Source organism: Sturnus vulgaris, unplaced genomic scaffold (genome assembly GCF_052056855.1).
Source record: "Sturnus vulgaris isolate bStuVul1 unplaced genomic scaffold, bStuVul1.hap1 Scaffold_195, whole genome shotgun sequence".
NCBI lineage: Eukaryota > Metazoa > Chordata > Aves > Passeriformes > Sturnidae > Sturnus > Sturnus vulgaris.
The window spans coordinates 7,055,527-7,074,832 of record NW_028276170.1 but is presented as its reverse complement, the minus strand read 5'-3'; the positions used below and the strand labels follow the sequence as shown (position 1 = coordinate 7,074,832).

The 19,306-nt window shown below is 59.5% G+C and overlaps 1 protein-coding gene across 1 annotated transcript in view; it reads right to left on the bottom strand.

The window, feature by feature from the left end:
- The window catches only part of LOC148218043 (uncharacterized), a 96,966-nt gene that overhangs the window by 10,912 nt on the left and 66,748 nt on the right, over positions 1-19,306 (bottom strand). Inside the window, 1 exon segment of the mRNA XM_088158038.1 lies at positions 17,840-17,848. Within this exon segment, the coding sequence (XP_088014164.1) occupies positions 17,840-17,848 (9 nt within the window).

The window sequence follows — 19,306 nt, the reverse complement described above, 5'->3', positions numbered from 1 at the left end:
TCTCTTCTCTTGCAGCTGGAGGGGCAGGGACAGAGTGGCTCTGGTGGGTGCCTTGCATCAGGCCAGTGTCACCTTGTCTTGCTTTGAAAGACAGGTATTTTCTAAGGAAAGGCGAGAACCCCTTTCCTGAGATGCAGAGTGCAACCCCCTCCCTTCTAATTATTTTAGTTTCAAATCAGAGCCTGTCAGGCAGAAGATATGGGGATAGAAATAACAGTTCTTTACTGAGATCTAACAAGGCAAAATAGCTGAAACAACAACAGCTATAAAAATTGACAACAGAACAGAACAGTATAGCTCAGTTCCAGTCCCTTTGGCCAAAGCCCTCTCTCCCTGTGCTCAGTTACCGGTGCTGGGGGCAGGGCTGGTCCCGCGCAGTTGAAGAGGGGCTGAGTGATGGCGGCAGCAGCCCAGGGGTGAGAGGGATGGGGGAGTGACTCCCCCCTCACGGTGTCGGTCGTGGTGCTCAGCAGAGTGTCCGGAGGTAGCAGGGTGAGGTGGGAGAGCAGCAGAGCGATGTCCAACGGCAGGGAGCGTGGATCTCAGTGCTGGGATGGCAGGGGATGCCAGATCCGAGCACGGGGCATCCTCCTCTCACTCCACGGGCGAAGTGAGAGAGCAGAGTCCCCCCCCCCAGACCCCTCTCCCACCTTTTCCTTTTCCCGTCTCCCCCCATCCCCCCACCCCCCTGCAAGAGAAAACTGTTGCTACTAAGGTGTAGCCACAAATACTTAGCATAACAATGGGAAAAATTCCACAGAAAGAAAAGGGAACAATTCAACCCCCAACAGGAGGAAAGAGTGGTCTGAAGATCTTATTCTGAATTTGCTTTTCTTTCTCTTTCTTTGTGTAGTTAATAAAGTTTTTTATACCCTTTTAAGTTTTAGGCCTGACTTGTTCTTTTGCTCCTGGTTCTGTCTCACAACAGAAAATGAGTATATTTAAATTGGCAAGTCAAAACTCTAACATTATTTGGTGTGTTGGCTGGGAAATTCAAAAATTCAAATTAAACCAAGACAGAAGACATTAGATTATCCTATCTGGATGAAGATAACCAGAACTCCAGGAAAGGAATTTAATGATGGGGAATAGGACAGGATGGCTACAAAAAAAGTTGATTTGCAGGTTGGGGTTGATGATTTTGAATAATGAAGGTCTATAAATGTGCAACACGTTGATGCATTTAAGGAAGTGTTTTCTGAGTGTGTGCCCTTGGCTGAATGCCCAGCACCCAGCCACATTAACCCTTTGCTTTACTGTCTTAGTCTCCTATTTGTCTTTTTTTTTTAATTAAACCTTGTATAATTTACCAGGAAAGTGAACCTCGTTTTTCACATCACTACGGGCAGGGAGCTGCTGCTCCTGAAGCTCCCCTTTCCTCGTTCCTTCCAGGAGGAAAGCTGGGTGTGGGAGCGCTGCATGCGCTCCTTCAGAGGCTGCTGAGGGCAGGGCTGGGGAAGGGGAAGAAGTGGATGAAGAACTGCGTGCAGTGTCCTGGCCCTGCTCATCCTCCCCATGAATGACGAGGCCCCCAGGGTGGGCCAGGCACTGCTGCCAAGGCTGAGCACTGACACGGAGAGGGGTGGCTGACCCCCCCTGGGGCTCCAGGCCTTGGGCAGCATTCCCCAAGCACAGCCCAGGGAAGGGTCCCTGCAGAGCCAAGTTGGCATTGCCAGCACCTGCCCTGCCCACTCCAGCAGGGCTCAGCATCGGGCCAGGACACCGAGGTGTGGACAGGTGTGTCCCCAAAGGTGTTGGAGAGCAGGCATTTGGGCCTCAATCCCTGTACCTGGGGGCCATTCCCGGATGTTTTGGCAGCTCCCTAAAGGCAGAGTCACCCCAGGTCAACTTTCCCAGGCCCTGGAGCCATCTCCCAGTTCCTGCTGTTCCACAGGCCTCCAGGAATGCCGTCCTTGCTATCGCAGAGCTCCTCAAGTGGAAGGAGCTGAAGCACGTGGTGAAGACAGGGCAGACGTGGAGGATGGCTGACTGCTTGGTGAGGATGTGCCCCAGGGACTGTGCTGGGCCGTGGGCTCTGCAGCTGGGCCTGGGGAAGAGACCCCACAGCCTGGAGCTGCATCCTTGTTCCTGGCTCAAGAACAGAGCCCCAGGGGCTCTCCTCCAGTCCCATCTCCCCTTCCTGCACCCAGTGGGAGGGAGGAGGGCTCTTGGTAATGGGGCTGCTGCCAGGAGGGGCTGCTCCAGCCACCTGGAAGATGTGTGACAATGCCACATCTTTCTGGTCGCTCCAGATGGAAAAGGACAGCAGGAGGGCTGAGCAGCACCTTCATCAGAGCCTGCAGTACCTGAGGGACCCTCAGGAATGTGTGCAAGACTGGACCATCAGGTTCATGAGCCCCAGCCCGGGGTCCCTCTTTGGGCAGCCCCTGTCCCCCCCAGCCCCTGCCCAGTGCCACATCCAGGCTGCTGGTGGTCCCTGGTTGTTGGGGATCGTGCTGGGGAACAGCAGGGGCTGACAGAGCTCTGTGCCCAGGGACCATCGTGTGACATCCCCAGGACCAGAGCGAGGAGCTGCCTGCTCTGGATTTCAGTGGGGAGTGGGGAGTGAGGGCTGGGAGAGTGGGGGGTCTCTACAAACACGGGAACTCATCTCGGCTCTGTTTTGGTCACAGAACTTCAGGCCTTGCAGAAAGATGGGTGTGAACTCACGCGTTGTCTGGCAGCTCAGAGCAGCTCGATCCTGAGGAGCCGAAGGAGCAGCGGACACCGGGACAGTCCCTGCGAGCTCTGTGGTGCTGGCACTGCTGAGCTGGGGGCCTGTTGTGCCCAGAGTGGGACATTCAGGCTCGACTGATCAGGGACACCCTCCTGCTGATTCACAAGGTGCAGAACGGACTCCTTGACTTCCCAGGGTTCCTCTCAGAGAAGGCTCTGGGTGTGGCTGGATCCAACCCCAGCCCCAGACTGGGGCAGCACTTTAAGTCTGAAGGGTCACACAGGCGTCCTTGAGCCTGGAGATCACTTTGTCCTAAGGATTATGGCTGGCAAGCCAACTATAGTTTTGTAAATAAAGTTAGTTTTTTTAAGTTTTAAATAATTGCTTTTCAAATTTCTTTTAAGACATCCCAAAGGTACCTGTGGGCAGGTGGGCACACAGATGTGATGGGGTGGGTTGGGATCAGGCCAGGAATTAGACCCTGATTTTGTGATTTACAGCAGGACTTCTCCTCTGATCCTAATTCCCAGTGTTATGGTGCTGCCAGGTGTGCTGCTGGTGGGTCTGGGACCCTCACACTGAGATCTGATACCCCTAAACTGGGGTTTGGGTCCCTCACATTGGGGGTTCAGGTCCTGGACTCCTAAACTGGGGTCAGGAACCCTCAAACTGTAATCTGGGTTCTTTAAACTGGGTCTGGAAGTCTTAAACTGAGATCTGGTTCCCCCAAACTGGGATCTGCAGCCCTCCAGCGTGATCTGGGATCCTCACACTGAGGTCTCAGCTCTCCACCCTGGCACCTGGGCCTCTCAAACTGGGGTCTGGAATCCTCAAACTGGGTCTGGACCCTCCCCCCACCTGGAGTTTGGACCCCTGAAAAAACTGGGGGGACAAGTGGGGGAGGTGAGGTAGGGGTTTATTTGGGGGTACAAAGATGAAAGGGGGATGGGGAGACCTCAGGGTGGAATTTTGGGTCCACTTTAGAGGGGGGAGGTGAGTGGGAGTAGCCCAGGATGGAGATTTGGGATCCTCAGGGTGGGCTTTGTGGGGTCTCAGGGGGGATTTGGGGATCCAGGGTGGGTTCTGGAGGGCTTCAGTGTGGAATTTTGGGGTCCCAGAGTTGATTTAGGCGGTTCCAATATAGATTTTAGGATGCAAGATGGATTTTGTGGGTCCTAGCGCCAGATTTCACAGACCCCTTAGTGGGGGGCCTTTGGCGTTTGAGGATTCCCAGGGTGGATTTTGGAGTTTCACAGTGAGTTTCACCCTCCCCAGGATGGATTTGGGCATCTCAGGTTGAGTTTTGGGGTTTCAGAGTAGGTTTTTAGGGTCCTAGGATGGATTTTTGGGGTCCTAGGCTGGGTTTTCAGGGTCAGGGGGATGGATTTTAGGGTTCCAGCACCCGCAGCGCAAAGTCCAGGGCGGGGGCACTGTGGGTCAGACACCCCATGGACACCACGTCGATGTGGGGCCCCAAAAACTGGGGGAGGGTCTCCAAAACGATGCCCCCGCTGGCCTCCACCGTCACTCCGGGATGTGCAGCCTTGACCTGCGCCGCAGCCGAGTGCAGCTCCTGGGGGGACACCCTGTTAGCAGGGAGCACCCCCTCCCCAAAATTTGGGGGTACACTGGACATATGGATGTATACTGGATGCTACACAGTGCAGAATCCCCCCCAAATTGGCCCAAATCTGCCCAATTTGGGCCTCCCCCACAAGAAACCCCCAATTCAGGGATTATTCCACCCACTGAGCTCCAAAACTGGGGTGTCCACCCCCAATCCCTCCAAATCAAGGGTCATCCTGATTAAACCCAATAAAAACTCAATATAAATAGATTTCCACCCAACATCTGCCCAACTGGGGGCACCACCCACCACTGACCTCCAGAACAACCCCAAATTTGGGTTCTCCAATCCAAATGGCTGTCCCCCCACCCAGAACCCCCCAAAATTGTGGCCTCCTATTCAACGCCTCCAATCCAGGCATTTGCCCACCCACTGACCTCCAAATTACAATCCCCCCACCTAAACTCCCCAAGTCAAGGGCCCCTTCACCCAACCCCCCCCAAATTGGGATTATCCAACCCTCTGACTCCCCCGAAATTGGGATTCCCGCTCATATCATTAGGGCTGCCCCACATTTACAGCAGATCCCCATTTTACTGATGTAGCCTTACCCTGGGATGTCCCCCATTTTTGCCACTATCCTCGATTTTGGGGGCTCAGCTGGGGATAACAGAGCCAGGATCTATGTGGTTAATCCCCACTTTTTTGGGTTCAACCCATTTCACTGGTCTGCCTCTCTTTTTAAAAGGTCTTGACCCCCATTTTTGGGGTCCAGGCTCACACCTGGAGGGTCCTCCCATTCTTGGGGGCCCTTGCCAGATTTTGGAAGCTCACCTGGTGGGGGCAGAGGTCAAACCTATGCCTTTACCCACCTTTTTTCAGAGATCTGTGCCCATTTTTGGCATTTATCCCCATTTTTAGAATCCAAACCCCCATTTTTGGGGTCCAGCCCACACTTGGGGTCCCACCACTATTGGCCCCCTCCGATTTTGGGGCTCACCTGGGGGCTCAGGTTGTCCAGCAGGACGATGTCAGCCCCAGCCCCAGCAGCCGCCAGCGCCTCGTCCGCACTCGAGCACTCGACCCCCAACCAGCGGGTGAAGCCCCCGGCCCGGCGCACCCCCAAAATCATCTGGGGAAGAGGGGGTCAGGGAGAACCCCAGAGGGACGCCCCAGTATGGGGCAGGATAAAATGGGGGCTTTCCCACAGTCATTCCCTTAAAATTGGGCCCCCCCCACTGCCCTCCCCCCACATTGATCCCCAAATTTGGGGTCCTCTCCCCCAGAGTCCCCAAATTCAAGGTTGTCTGCTGCCACCAAAGTTGGGCTTCTCCCAACTACAAACACCAAAATTTAGAGTTACTCAATGCATGATCTTCCCCCAATTCATGGGTGACCCCCCAATTTCCCTCCCAAATGGGACCCCCGCACCCATCCCCCCCCCAATTCAGGGGTTCTCCTACATCAGTCCACGCCCAGAATACCCCAGTCCAAGAGTCTGTCCCAAAATTTGGTACCCCCTTTAAATATTGGTGCTTCCCCACCACCCTCGAAATTCGGGGTACCCCAAGCCATCACTCCCCCAAAGTCGAGCCCCCTCCACCAAACCCCCCATTACCTCCAGACCTCATATTCCCCACACCCCCAAAATTGGGGTTGTCACATCGACCACCCAGAACCCACCAATTCAAGGGTTACCCCTCCAATCTCCCCCCCAAACTGGGGTGCTGCTCCTCCAGTCTCCGAGTTTCCCTAAAATCCAGGGATACTTCCGCCATTACCGCCCAAATTCTGGAGTCCCCCCACACCCAGAACCCCCCAATTCAAGCCCCCCCAATTGTCCCCACAAAGTTCGGCGTCCCCACCTGCTCCAGCCCCCCCGCTGCCGCCGCCAGCGCTCGGTGATTGTCCTTGAGGAGGAGGAGTCCCCCCAAACCTGCCCGGTGGGGGTCAGCGCCCCCCACCCCCAGCGCGTATTTCTCCGCCAAGCGGAACCCGGGCGTGGTTTTTCGGGTGCCCCCCACGACCCCCCCCCCAGCCCTGTGCCCGGGCCACCCCCACAGCCCTCGCGGCCATCGAGGCCACCCCGCTGCAGCGCCCCAAAATATTGAGGGCGACCCTCTCCGCTGCCAGCACCCCCGCGGCCGGACCCTCCACCTCGGCCACCAACACCCGCCCGGGGGGCAGCGCCGCCCCCTCGGGCACCCTCCAGGTGACCCGGCACCCCGACACCCCGAAAACGGCCTCGGCCAAGGGGGCCCAGGCCAGGACACCCCCCGAGTGCCCCCCGGCCTTGCTGAGCAGCTGCGCTCGGGTCGCGCTGTCCCCCACGGTCGCCACCGCCGCGTCCGGCCAGGGCGCGTCCTCGTCCAGCCAGGAGCGCGCCAGGGAGCGCAGGCGGTGCGGGGGGGGCGGGGGGGCCCAGCCCCGGGCGGGGGGCGGCGAGCGGGCCGGGGGCGAGCGGGACATGGTCCGGGGGAGCCTGGGCAGAGAGGCAGAGGCGCTGCTTGGGGGCTGCGGGAGGGGGATTTGGGGTCGTGGAGAGGGGTTTGGGGTCGTGGGGAGGGGCTGTTGGCGTCCTAGGAATGACCCTGAGAGGGTCTTGGGGTCCAGGAAGGATTTTCAGGGAGATATTTGGGTCTGGAGGGGTTTTGAGGCGTTGAGGGGGAAATTTGGTTTGGTCTTTGTAGGATTTGGGGAATTTTGAGGGGTTGCTGCAGGGGTTGAGGGTCCCAGGAGGGTCCTTGAAGAGATATTGGGGTGCTGGGAAGGGCTTGTCGGGAGGTTATTGCGTCCTGGGAAGGGGATTTTGGGCGGCTCCTGGGGGGAGGTTGAGGGTCCTAGGAGAGTCTTGGAGGGGATATTGGGGTCCTAAGGGGATTTTGGAAAATATTTTTGGGTGCAGGGGGTATGTTGGGAGTTATTGGGGTCCTGGGATGGATCTGGGAGTCCAGGAAGGAGATCAAATGTGGGTCCCGCCCCTCCATGGGCACCCAAAATGTGGGTCCCTCTCCCCGCTCCTGCCCCTTCCCCCCAGCTCAGGGGGGTCCAAAGTCCGGTCCGGAGTGGCCACATCACCCACCCCTCCCCCCTCCCCTTCCCGAGACTCCCAGGTGGGGGAGGGGCGCCCCACTGACCTGTCCAGGGTTGGAGGCGACTGAAGCCCGAATTGGGGCTCGGGGGTTCTTACCTGGGGGGGCGTGGCCCGCCTCACCCCAATGCCCGACCCTGGGCTGTGATTGGCTGCCCTGGGGGTCCCCACCCCCCAAAAAACCCGCAGGCGGTTTGGGATGGGGGAGGGGAAATTCCCTTTATTGACAGCAAATGAGCGTGGGGAGGGCATTGGGGACACTTGGGTGGCGCCCCACGGACGGGGGGGACACTTGGGGTGACACCAGATGACGTCAGGTGATTGCCCCAACCTGTCCCGCCTAATTCAGACCCTGCCACATCCCATCAGTGTCACGTGGAGGGGGCTACTGAGGCATCGGGGGTGATGGACACATGGGGGTGACAGGAGGTGACAGTGACAGGGGTGTTCCCGCAGTAGCTGTGATAGGAACACTGGGATGTGAAAGGGAAAACAAGGCGGGGGCGAGGGAGAGGGGGTGGTGACAGCGCCCGCGGTGTGATGGTGGCAGTGCCATGGGTGTGGTGCTGGTAGTGCCAGGTGTGTGGTGGTGTCAGTGCCAAGGGTGCGGTGACAGTGCCAGAGGTGTGGTGGCACTGCCAGGGATGTGGTGGTGACTGTGTCACGGGTACGGTGACACTGCCAGTGGTGTGGTGACAGTGCCAGGGGTGTGGTGACAGTGCCAGGGGTGTGGTGACAGTGCCAGGGGTGTTCCTCTGGGCGGGGCTGTGGCCGAGGGGTTGGACAAGGTTGGGATGAGGGCAGAAGATGGAGATGGGGGAAGAGGGGAACAGAGGGACATTGCGAGGGGGAGACAGGGAAGAGATCGAGGTGACAGAGCCATGGTGGAGGGGACAGCAGAGAGGACATGGAGATGACAGTGGGGGCAGGGACAAGAGAGGACCCAGACATGGAGTTGGAGACATGGAGAGGACATGGACATGGTGATGGGGTCATGGGGATGGGGATGGTAGCCAGGAGGAGATGGTCAAGGAGACCTGGAGATCGTGGAGGTGACCTGGACATGGTGGTGGCACATTTGGAGGGGACAGGGAGGAGCTGGAGGAGACAGGAAGATGGAACTGGGGACAGAGATGAGCAGTGAAATGTGGAGAGGTGGTGGGGACATGGGGAGGACATGAGGGGGGATATGGAGATGTTCAAGGTGAACGGGATGTGGTGGTGGGACATGAGGAGGGGACAGGGAGATGGTAGTGGGGGCATGGAGATGGTCAAGAGCACCTGGAGATGGTCGAAGGGACACAGGAAGTGAGAGAGTGGGGACAGGGAAGAGCTGGAGGTGACCTTGGACCATGAAGGTGACCATGGAGGTGACCCATGAGCAGAGGGCAGGGTTCAGGTGGGACATGGGCCCATGGGAATAGGGGGATTGGGAATGCTGGGACAGGGGGCTGTGGGGACATGGTGTGAGCAGTGTCAGGGTGATGGTGTCAGGGGTGTGGGTGATGAAGATGAAGGTGATGATGAAGATGGTGCTGTTGGTGTTGTGGTGATGATGATGGAGGTTGATGGTATTGGGAGATGATGATGGCAGTGTGGGTGATGAAGATGATGATGTTGCAGGGGATAAGGCTGATGATGTGGGTGGTTGTGGTGATGAAGATGATGGTGATGATGAAGGCCACCCCTGCTCCTTATTGAGGGCATTTCACATCTCGATGGGGACCAGCACTGGCAGCGCCATCGGCTCTGGAGCCTCAAAGATGTCACAGTCCAGAGCCTCAAAGACCTCGCTGTGCTCTGGGAACTGCATGAAGTGGGGCTGGAGGGGGTCACCGGGGGGTCACTGGGCTGGAACACTTAGGGGACACCTTGGGGACACCCAGGCAGGACTCCTGGGGGCTGGGGAGGCTCCACTGGTGTTGGGACTAAGGAGCAGCAGTTGCCATCCCAAACACTGTCCCCACAGGGGGATTCTGCCAAGAGACAAGCACAGAATGGAGCACCCTAAGGTAAGATCCAGGTGGGACAATTGTCCTCAGGCCATCTTGGACCTTGGGGGAGGTAAACAAAGCTGGGGGATCAGAATGGACCCTGGTGGTGGACAAGGAAATCCAACCCAGCACTGGTGCTGGAATCAGCTGTGACTGGGTCAAAGGGAATTCCAGAGGGGCAGATGGTGACCACTGATCCATGGCCACCACCAAGCCCAGAAACCTCCAGCTGAACAGAAGAGTCAGCCTGAGCCTGGAATCATCAGCACCCAAGGCCAGGGAATCGTTAAACCAATGGCATTAGAGAGGGGTGTAGCCCATGAGCACTGATTCCTGAGTTTGCTAAAATGGATAAACAGGGAGAAGTTCAGAATGACCTCAGGACCCCCCACCACCCAAAAGCTCCAGGGGAAGAAGGACCAACAGGACACTGCTGGATCCATGGGTGGTGCTGAGCTTCTGATTGATCTCTCTCCCTCCCTTCTCCCTCTCTTCCTGCCCTTCCTCGTTTCTCTCCCTGGCATTTCATTGTTCAGTAAATTCCAGACTATTGACTTTGGTCCCATTTGCCTCTGAATTTGGGCAGAGGCACCTCAAGGACGGGATCTGAACAGCCCAAGATTCTTCAAGTGACCTTAACCCCCTCATTGCCAAGAGCCATGAAGCCACGAGTGCTGATCCTTGGCCAGGGAAGCTCTGTCACTCCCAGAGGGAGCAGGGGAGCCAGGGCTCCAGGCTCCTGGCCATGATCCTCTCCTGCCCCGAGCCCAGCCTGTGCTCCCTGGGGATGGGGCTCCCAGAGCCCTGGGCAGAACCTGTTTCCCTCTGTGCCCCAAACCCTGGGGGCTCCAGAGGCTGCTCTGGGTGCCCCTCGTCCCTCCCAGCTCCAGGGGGACATTCCAGGGTGTCCCAGCCTGCCCTGCCCAGGGCACACAGTGGTGGGTGTGGGGGGAGAGAGACCCCTGGGAGCCCCTGGAGTCACTCTGGTCATGGTGGGGGAGGGACTGGAGACTCGCAGGGTTGAGCAAGGGCCACAGAACACACAGGGACAGGAACACGGACATGGGAACACACATGGAGATAACACACAGGGACACAGGAACACACAGGGATGTGGGAACACACACACAGACATGAGAACAGGCACACGTGCATACACAGAGTTGTTTTGCTGAAGGGGTTTATTAATTATTCCAGGGACATTCCCAGGGCTCCCAGGGGATCAGGGGGATTATCCAGAGATGATCATCTCCTCATGCTGCTGGAGGGGGACAGGCCCTGGGTGTCATCACCAGTTCCAGACCTGAAAGGCAAAGCCCAAGTCGTGACACCCGTGTCCACTGGGACACGAGAGGAACCTTCTTCCCACCCCTCTCTTTGCAGGGACCTGCAGCAGGAGAAGGGATTTGGAGCCCCGGATACACCTGGGACTGGACTTGGCTCCTGACATCCATGGGGCTCCCAGAGCCCCTCACCCTGGAATATCCCAAAACCTCCCAGAGCCCTTGCTGCTCCCACAGGGACACTGGGTGTCCCCAGAGCCCCCCAGTGCAAGGGAAGCCTTGGGGACAGCTCTGTCCACCGAACCCCAGCACATGGATCAGGGACAGCCCCCTCCATGTCCCTATGACTTTCCCAAGCTCTGCCCACCCCAGAGGGCTCAGGGATCTGCCCTGGTCCCCGAGGATCTTTTGTGGGGCTGGAATCCCCCAAGATTTCTCACCAGGGCATCCAGAGGGGCAGCCGGGCATCACTCCTGCAGAAGCTCCACCTGCTCAGCCACGAGGGGCTGGGGAGAAAGGGGGGTTAGAGCCACACTGGGGGATACTGGGGCTGGTTGGGAGATACTGGGGCAGGCTGGGGTGTACTGGGGCACAGTGGGGTGTTCCGGGGTGCACTGGGGGGTGATGACCAGGACAGGGGAAGCTCTGGGCCCAACAGAACTGCGGGTACCCACCTCAGACCTCTTCACTCGTTGGACGCCGTTCTTCTTCTGCAGAGAGATGGGGAGATGTCACTGGTCACTGGGGTGTCCCCAGTCCCAGCAGGGCACGGGGGGACCCAACTGGCCCCCAGTTCCCACACTGGTGCCCCAATTCCAGGACTTACCACAATGCATCCACCTGCAGCTCCTCCTATGACTACCTGCAGATGGAGAGCAAAGGTTTAGTCTGGAATGGCCCCTGTGGGACTCAGGGGGTCACAGGTGTCCCCAAGCTCCATGGCTGTCCCCAATCTGAGGGGGAAAATCCCTTCTGCTCCCCCCAGTCCCACTCCAGGCAGTTTCACCCGATCCCTGTTCCTGCAGGGACCACGGTGGGGATGGAGACGAGGAGAGCGAGGGGAACTTGGGGCCTCCAAGGAGGAGGGGATGGAGTGGGATGTGAGGGCCCCAAAGACACTGAACTGGGGGAACTTGGGGACCCAGGGGATGGGGCTGGGGGTGCTGAAGGGATGGGAATGGGGGAATGCAGGTGGGGAGGCAGGAATTCCAGTGGGGGGACATGGGGGCTGAAGTGGGAGGTGGGTGGGGACAGGGGAAAGCAGGGGCAGAGGACCAAAATTGTTGGGTTTGGGAGGGGCTTTGGGAGTCCAGGAGGGGGATTTGGGGATACTGTCATGGAGAATGAGAAAGGGAAGGGAGTGGAGGGAAAGAGGAGAGGAAGTGGACTGGGCATGGGGATCTTTGGGGTGCCTGGGGTGCACTGAGATGGGTGGGAATACAATGGGGACCCTGGGGAAGGGGCAGCCTTGGGAAGCTCTGGGATGTACAGGCACGCACTGGGGTGCACTGGGATGGCCTGGAGGGTCATGGCCATGAGAGGGGAGGCTCTGGTTCAGCAGAAGAACTCGGGGTACTCACCTTGCCAAAAGCAATGCCACCAACTCGCTGTGGAGAGAGCATGAGATGTCACTGGGGTGTCCCCAGTCCTAGTAAAGATTGGGGGAGACCAAACTTCCCCCCAATTCCCACACTGGTGAACCCAGCTCCAGGACTTACCCCAGCACATAGAGCTCCACCACTGCCATCAGAGGTGGCCTGGGCAAGGAGAGCAAAAGGTTGGTCAGGATTGGCTCTTGAGGGGCTGGGGGGACACAGGAGTCCCCAGCCCCCCACCTCCCACCCATGGCTGTCCTCTGCTCTGAGCAGGGGGTGCCAGGGGATTTGGGAACATCACTGCAGGGTGGAAGGCAATGAACTGAGGGCAAAGATTGGAAAGAAGACCCTGGGAATCATCTGGGGGTTTGAGGGGACCAGGGGCAGAGGGGGAGGCATTTCCCAGTTTGTGCCAGCTCAGCCTGGCTTTGGACTGGAACAGTTCATCCCAGTTTGGCCGAGTTCAGCCTAATCTGTACTTAAATGAGTTTGGACCTCTTGGTCCCACTTCAGCCTAGTTTGGGACTGGTCTTTGTTCTTGTGTGGGCAACAGAGGAGATGCTGGGGAGATGCCCGAGGGGATCAAGAGGATGGGATGGGTGGGATGGGATGGGATGGGATGGGATGGGATGGGATGGGATGGGATGGGATGGGATGGGATGGGATGGGATGGGATGGAGTGGCCCAAAAGGACGGGATTTGGGGATAGCAGCACAGGAAAGCTCTGGGGCCCTCGCAGGGAGGAGCCGGGTCCGAGCATCCGTGGTTCAGCCGGGCTCTGGCAGCGGGAGTTGAATTGCGGCAAGGGGAAGGACAGAGGCAATGGTGGCGAGGAGAAAGCGGCACGGCCCGGGGCCGGGGAGCCCGGCGGAGCCCCTGCATTGGGAAGAGCCCTCAGACCTGAGCCCAGCCCGTGGCTTTGGAGCCTCACCTCGCTCTGTGCCGGCAGGCACAGCAGGATGGAGAAGAGCAGGGCCACGCTGAGCACAGCCACCTTCATCTTCCTCTCGCACTGGGCAGCGCTGGCTGAGGCTGCAGCAGGGCAGGAGCACCTTTATCCCTGCCGGGACTCCTCCCTGCGCCCTCCCTGACAGACCCCAGGCCAAAGCCCGGCTTGGCACAGCCCCCAGCCCTGGCCACAAGCCCAGCCCTGGCACAGAGTCCATCCCGGCTGTGGCACGGATCCAGCCCCGCTCCCCGCATCCCTGCAGCTTCCTGCACGGGGCAGCTGCCCCTGGAGGGGACCGGGCACCCGGGGGGCCGAGGGGGGCAGGCAGGGATCCAAAGGCAGCTGGGGACCCTGTGGGGACACCCCCACTCCAACACAATCCATCCTCCAACAGCCCCCAGCCCCACACCCCCCATCTCCCGGTACCCCTCCCCTCCCAGAGCGTTCCTTGCAGGACACCCCGGAGCTGAGCCCGGCCCCAAAGCTGGAGTGTCAGAGCAGGATTGTCCCTGTTCCCACTGCAGCCCCTGGGCTCATTGGGGTGCACTGACCCCTCTTCCTGGGGCAGCAGCACCCCGGGATCAGGGAGAAGGGGCAGGGGGAGCACAGCGGGGTCAGGGGCCATGGCAGCAGCTGGGGGACCGGGATCTCCAGTCCCTGCAGGTGCCCTGGGGAGCACTGGGCAATGGTGGCACTGGGACACCGGGGCTGGCCTTGTGGCAGTGCTGGGCTGGTGGCAGTGCCCGGCTCCAGCCCATTCCTGTCCCCGGAGCCCCAGACTGCTCCAGGCCCCCAGGGGAAGATCCCCGGGCAGAGCCCCTGGCACAGCCACGGCCACCGTGTCCTGCTGGATCAGCCCAAGCCCGCTGTGCTGAGCTGGCACAGCCATCGGCTCCCAGGGGCTCTGTGCCCAGCAGGGCTGTGGCTCCAGACCGGGCTGGCACTGGGACACAGCTCCCGCAGCTCCCCTGGCCCCAGGGATGGCCCTGCCCTGTCCTGCCCTGGTCCCAGCGCTGGCCCTGAGCTGGGGCTGACCTTCCCAGCCCAGGGTCCTGCGCTGCTGTCCCAGCTCAGAGGCCCCTGTCAGGGTCACCCCGAGGACACAGATCAGTGACAGTCCCTGCCAGGGCTGCCACGAGCTGCCAGTGCCTCCATTCTCCACTGACATTCCGTGACATTTCCAGGACATGTTCCCTCCTCACGGGACACTGACCTCACAGAAGGGACCTGTTGTGGCACAGGTCAGAAAATCCTTCAGGCACCTGACTTGACTGTTTGCATTGGATTTTCCTGCAGAGCCAGCAATGACCTGGAAGATTTTCCTTTTGCCTCTTGGTGCTTTGTGCCTCCTTTGTTGGAGAACTGAGGAGTGTTGATCCTGGAGGGGCACAATGGAGGTGAAGCTGCTCAGGAGATGAATTTCCAGCCCCTGGACACCTAAGGGGCCATTCCAGATGACCCCAGCAGGTTGATGGGTTCCTTTTTCCAGATCAGCACTTCAGGGCTCAGGGCTGACTGTGTCTACTAGTACCAAATTCATGGAAAACACCAAGCTGTGTGGCACTGTGGATCTGCTGCTGGGCAGGAAGGCTCTGCAGAAGGATCTGGGCAGGCTGGATCGATGGGCTGAGGCCAAAAGTGTGAGGGTCAATAAGGCCAAGTGTGGGGTCCCACACTGGGGTCACAGCGACCCCATGGAATGCTCCAGGCTGGGGCAGACAGGCTGGAAAACTGGAAAAGGTCCTGGGAGTGCTGGTGGCAGTGTGTGAACATGAGCACAGGTGTGCCCAGGTGGGCAGAGGCAAAGGGCACCTGCGCTGTCCCAGCCATGGGGCAGCAGCAGGACCAGGGCAGTGACAATCCCTGTGCTGGCACTGCTGGGGCCCCTTGAGGGCTGGGTCCAGGGCTGGCTCCTCATGGCCACAGAGACATTGAGGGGCTGGAGCGTGTCCAGGGAAGGGAACGGAGCTGTGGAAGGTGCTGGAGCACCAGAAGTGTCTGATGGAGCCGGGGGGGCTCAGCCTGGAGAAAAGGAGGCTCAGAGGGAACCTTCTCACTCTGCACAACTCCCTGACAGGAGGGGACTGCCAGGTGAGGGTCGGGATCTGCTCCCAGGGAACAGGGACAGGGTGGGAGGAAACAGCCTGCAGCTGTGCCAGCTGGACATCAGGAGGAATTCCTTCATGGAAAGGGTGGTCAGGCCTTGAAAGGGGCTGCCAGGGGAGGTGATGGAGTCCCCATCCCAGAGGTGTCCAAGGAAAGCCTGCAAGTGGCACTCAGGGCTCTGGTGGGGATTGGTCACAGGGTGGCTTTGGTGGTCTTGGAGGGCTCTTCCAGCCACAGTGATCCTAGGATTCTGGGATTGTCCTGGAGAAATGCTTTTTGGCTTTTTTTCCCATTCCAAGTTCTCTACTCGAATTTCCAGTCTCCAGGGAGGTTCCCCATCTCACTTCCTTGTGTCCAACCCCCTGATCCACAGACAGAACCATGGGGTGACCCACAGGGTGTGGCACCAGCACCACTCCCTTGAGCACAATCCTGCTCTGACACTCCAGGTTTGGGGCTGGGCTCAGCTCCGGGGTGTCCTGCAAGGAATGCTCTGGGAGGGGAGGGGTCCCGGGAGATGGGGGGTGTGGGGCTGGGGGCTGTTGGAGGATGGATTGTGTTGGAGTGGGGGTGTCCCCACAGGGTCCCCAGCTGCCTTTGGATCCCTGCCTGCCCCCCTCGGCCCCCCGGGTGCCCGGTCCCCTCCAGGGGCAGCTGCCCCGTGCAGGAAGCTGCAGGGATGCGGGGAGCGGGGCTGGATCCGTGCCACAGCCGGGATGGACTCTGTGCCAGGGCTGGGCTTGTGGCCAGGGCTGGGGGCTGTGCCAAGCCGGGCTTTGGCCTGGGGTCTGTCAGGGAGGGCGCAGGGAGGAAGTCCCGGCAGGGATAAAGGTGCTCCTGCCCTGCTGCAGCCTCAGCCAGCGCTGCCCAGTGCGAGAGGAAGATGAAGGTGGCTGTGCTCAGCGTGGCCCTGCTCTTCTCCATCCTGCTGTGCCTGCCGGCACAGAGCGAGGTGAGGCTCCAAAGGCACGGGCTGGGCTCAGGTCTGAGGGCTCTTCCCAATGCAGGGGCTCCGCCGGGCTCCCCGGCCCCGGGCCGTGCCGCTTTCTCCTCGCCACCATTGCCTCTGTCCTTCCCCTTGCCGCAATTCAACTCCCGCTGCCAGAGCCCGGCTGAACCACGGATGCTCGGACCCGGCTCCTCCCTGCGAGGGCCCCAGAGCTTTCCTGTGCTGCTATCCCCAAATCCCGTCCTTTTGGGCCTCCCCATCCCATCCCATCCCATCCCATCCCATCCCATCCCATCCCATCCCATCCCATCCCATCCCATCCCATCCCATCCCATCCCATCCTCTTGATCCCCTCGGGCATCTCCCCAGCATCTCCTCTGTTGCCCACACAAGAACAAAGGCCAGTCCCAAACTAGGCTGAAGTGGGACCAAGAGGTCCAAACTCATTTAAGTACAGACTAGGCTGAACTCGGCCAAACTGGGATGAACTGTTCCAGTCCCAAGCCAGGCTGAGCTGGCACAAATTGGGAAATGCCTCCCCCTCTGCCCCTGGTCCCCTCAAGCCCCCAGATGATTCCCAGGGTCTTCTCTCCAGTCTTTGCCCTCAGTTCATTTCCTTCCACCCTGCAGTGATGTTCCCAAATCCCCTGGCACCCCCTGCTCAGAGCAGAGGACGGCCATGGGTGGGAGGTGGGGGGCTGGGGACTCCTGTGTCCCCCCAGCCCCTCAAGGGCCAATCCTGACCAACCTTTTGCTCTCCTTGCCCAGGCCACCTTTGATGGCAGTGGTGGAGCTCTATGTGCTGGGGTAAGTCCTGGAGCTGGGTTCACCAGTGTGGGAACTGGGGGGAAGTTTGGTCTCCCCCAGTCTTTACTAGTACTGGAGACACCCCAGTGACATCTCATGCTCTCTCCACAGCGAGTTGGTGGCATTGCTGTTGGCGATGTGAGTATCCTGAATTCTTCTGCTGAACCAGAGCCTCCCCTCTCATGGCCATGACCCTCCAGGCCATCCCAGTGCACCCCAGTGCGTGCCTGTACATCCCAGAGCTTCCCAAGGCTGCCCCTTCCCCAGGGTCCCCATTGTATTCCCACCCATCTCAGTGCACCCCAGGCACCCCAAAGATCCCCATGCCCAGTCCACTTCCTCTCCTCTTTCCCTCCACTCCCTTCCCTTTCTCATTCTCCATGACAGTATCCCCAAATCCCCCTCCTGGACTCCCAAAGCCCTTCCCAAACCCAACAATTTTGGTCCTCTGCCCCTGCTTTCCCCTGTCCCCACCCACCTCCCACTTCAGCCCCCATGTCCCCCACTGGAATTCCTGCCTCCCCACCTGCATTCCCCCATTCCCATCCCTTCAGCACCCCCAGCCCCATCCCGAGGGGCCCCAAACTTCCCCCAGTTCAGTGTCTTTGGGGCCCTCACATCCCACTCCATCCCCTCCTCCTTGGAGGCCCCAAGTTCCCCTCGCTCTCCTCGTCTCCATCCCCACCGTGGTCCCTGCAGGAACAGGGATCGGGTGAAACTGCCTGGAGTGGGACTGGGGGAGCAGAAGGGATTTTCCCCCTCAGACTGGGGACAGCCACGGGGCGTGGGGACACCTGTGACTCTTGAATTCCCACAAGGACCATTCCAGACTAAACCTTTGCTCTCCATCTGCAGGTAGTCATAGGAGGAGCTGCAGGTGGATGCATTGTGGTAAGTCCTGGAATTGGGGCACCAGTGTGGGAACTGGGGGCCAGTTGGGTCCCCCCGTGCCTTGCTGGGACTGGGGACACCCCAGTGACCAGTGACATCTCCCCATCTCTCTGCAGAAGAAGAACGGCGTCCAACGAGTGAAGAGGTCTGAGGTGGGTACCCGCAGTTCTGCTGGACCCAGAGCTTCCCCTCTCCTGGTTATCACCCCCCAGTGCACCCCAGCACACCCCACTGTGCCCCAGTACACCCCAGCCTGCCCCAGTATCTCCCAACCAGCCCCAGTATCCCCCAGTGTGGCTCTAACCCCCCCTTTCTCCCCAGCCCCTCGTGGCTGAGCAGGTGGAGCTTCTGCGGGAGTGATGCCCGGCTGCCCCTCTGGATGCCCTGGTGAGAAATCTTGGGGGTTCTCCAGCCCCACAAAAGATCCCTGAGCCCTGTGGGGTGGGCAGAGCTTGGGAAAGTCAGAGGGACATGGAGGGGGCTGTCCCTGATCCATGTGCTGGGGTTCGGTGGACAGAGCTGTCCCCAAGGCTTTCCTTGCACTGGGGGGCTCTGGGGACACCCAGTGTCCCTGTGGGAGCAGCAAGGGCTCTGGGAGGTTTTGGGATATTCCAGGGTGAGGGGCTCTGGGAGCCCCATGGATGTCAGGAGCCAAGTCCAGTCCCAGGTGTATCTGGGGCTCCAAATCCCTTCTCCTGCTGCAGGTCCCTGCAAAGAGAGGGGTGGGAACAAGGTCCCTCTCGTGTCCCAGTGGACACGGGTGTCACGACTTGGGCTTTGCCTTTCAGGTCTGGAACTGGTGATGACACCCAGGGCCTGTCCCCCTCCAGCAGCATGAGGAGATGATCATCTCTGGATAATCCCCCTGATCCCCTGGGAACCCTGGGAATGTCCCTGGAATAATCAATAAACCCCTTCAGCAAAACAACTCTGTGTATGCACGTGTGCCTGTTCTCATGTCCCTGTGTGTGTTCCCCTGTCCATGTGTGTGTTCCCACATCTCTGTGTGTTCCCATGTCCCTGTGTGTTATCTCCATGTGTGTTCCCATGTCCGTGTTCCGTGTCTCTGTGTGTTATCTCCATGTGTGTTCCCATGTCCGTGTTCCGTGTCCCTGTGTGCTCTGTGGCCCTTGTTCAACCCTGCGAGTCTCCAGTCCCTCCCCCACCCATGACCAGAGTGACTCCAGGGGCTCCCAGGGGTCTCTCTCCCTCCCCTCCCCCACCACTGTGTGCCCTGGGCAGGGCAGGCTGGGACACCCTGGAATGTCCCCCTGGAGCTGGGAGGGACGAGGGGCACCCAGAGCAGCCTCTGGAGCCCCCAGGGTTTGGGGCACAGAGGGAAACAGGTTCTGCCCAGGGCTCTGGGAGCCCCATCCCCAGGGAGCATAGGTTGGGCT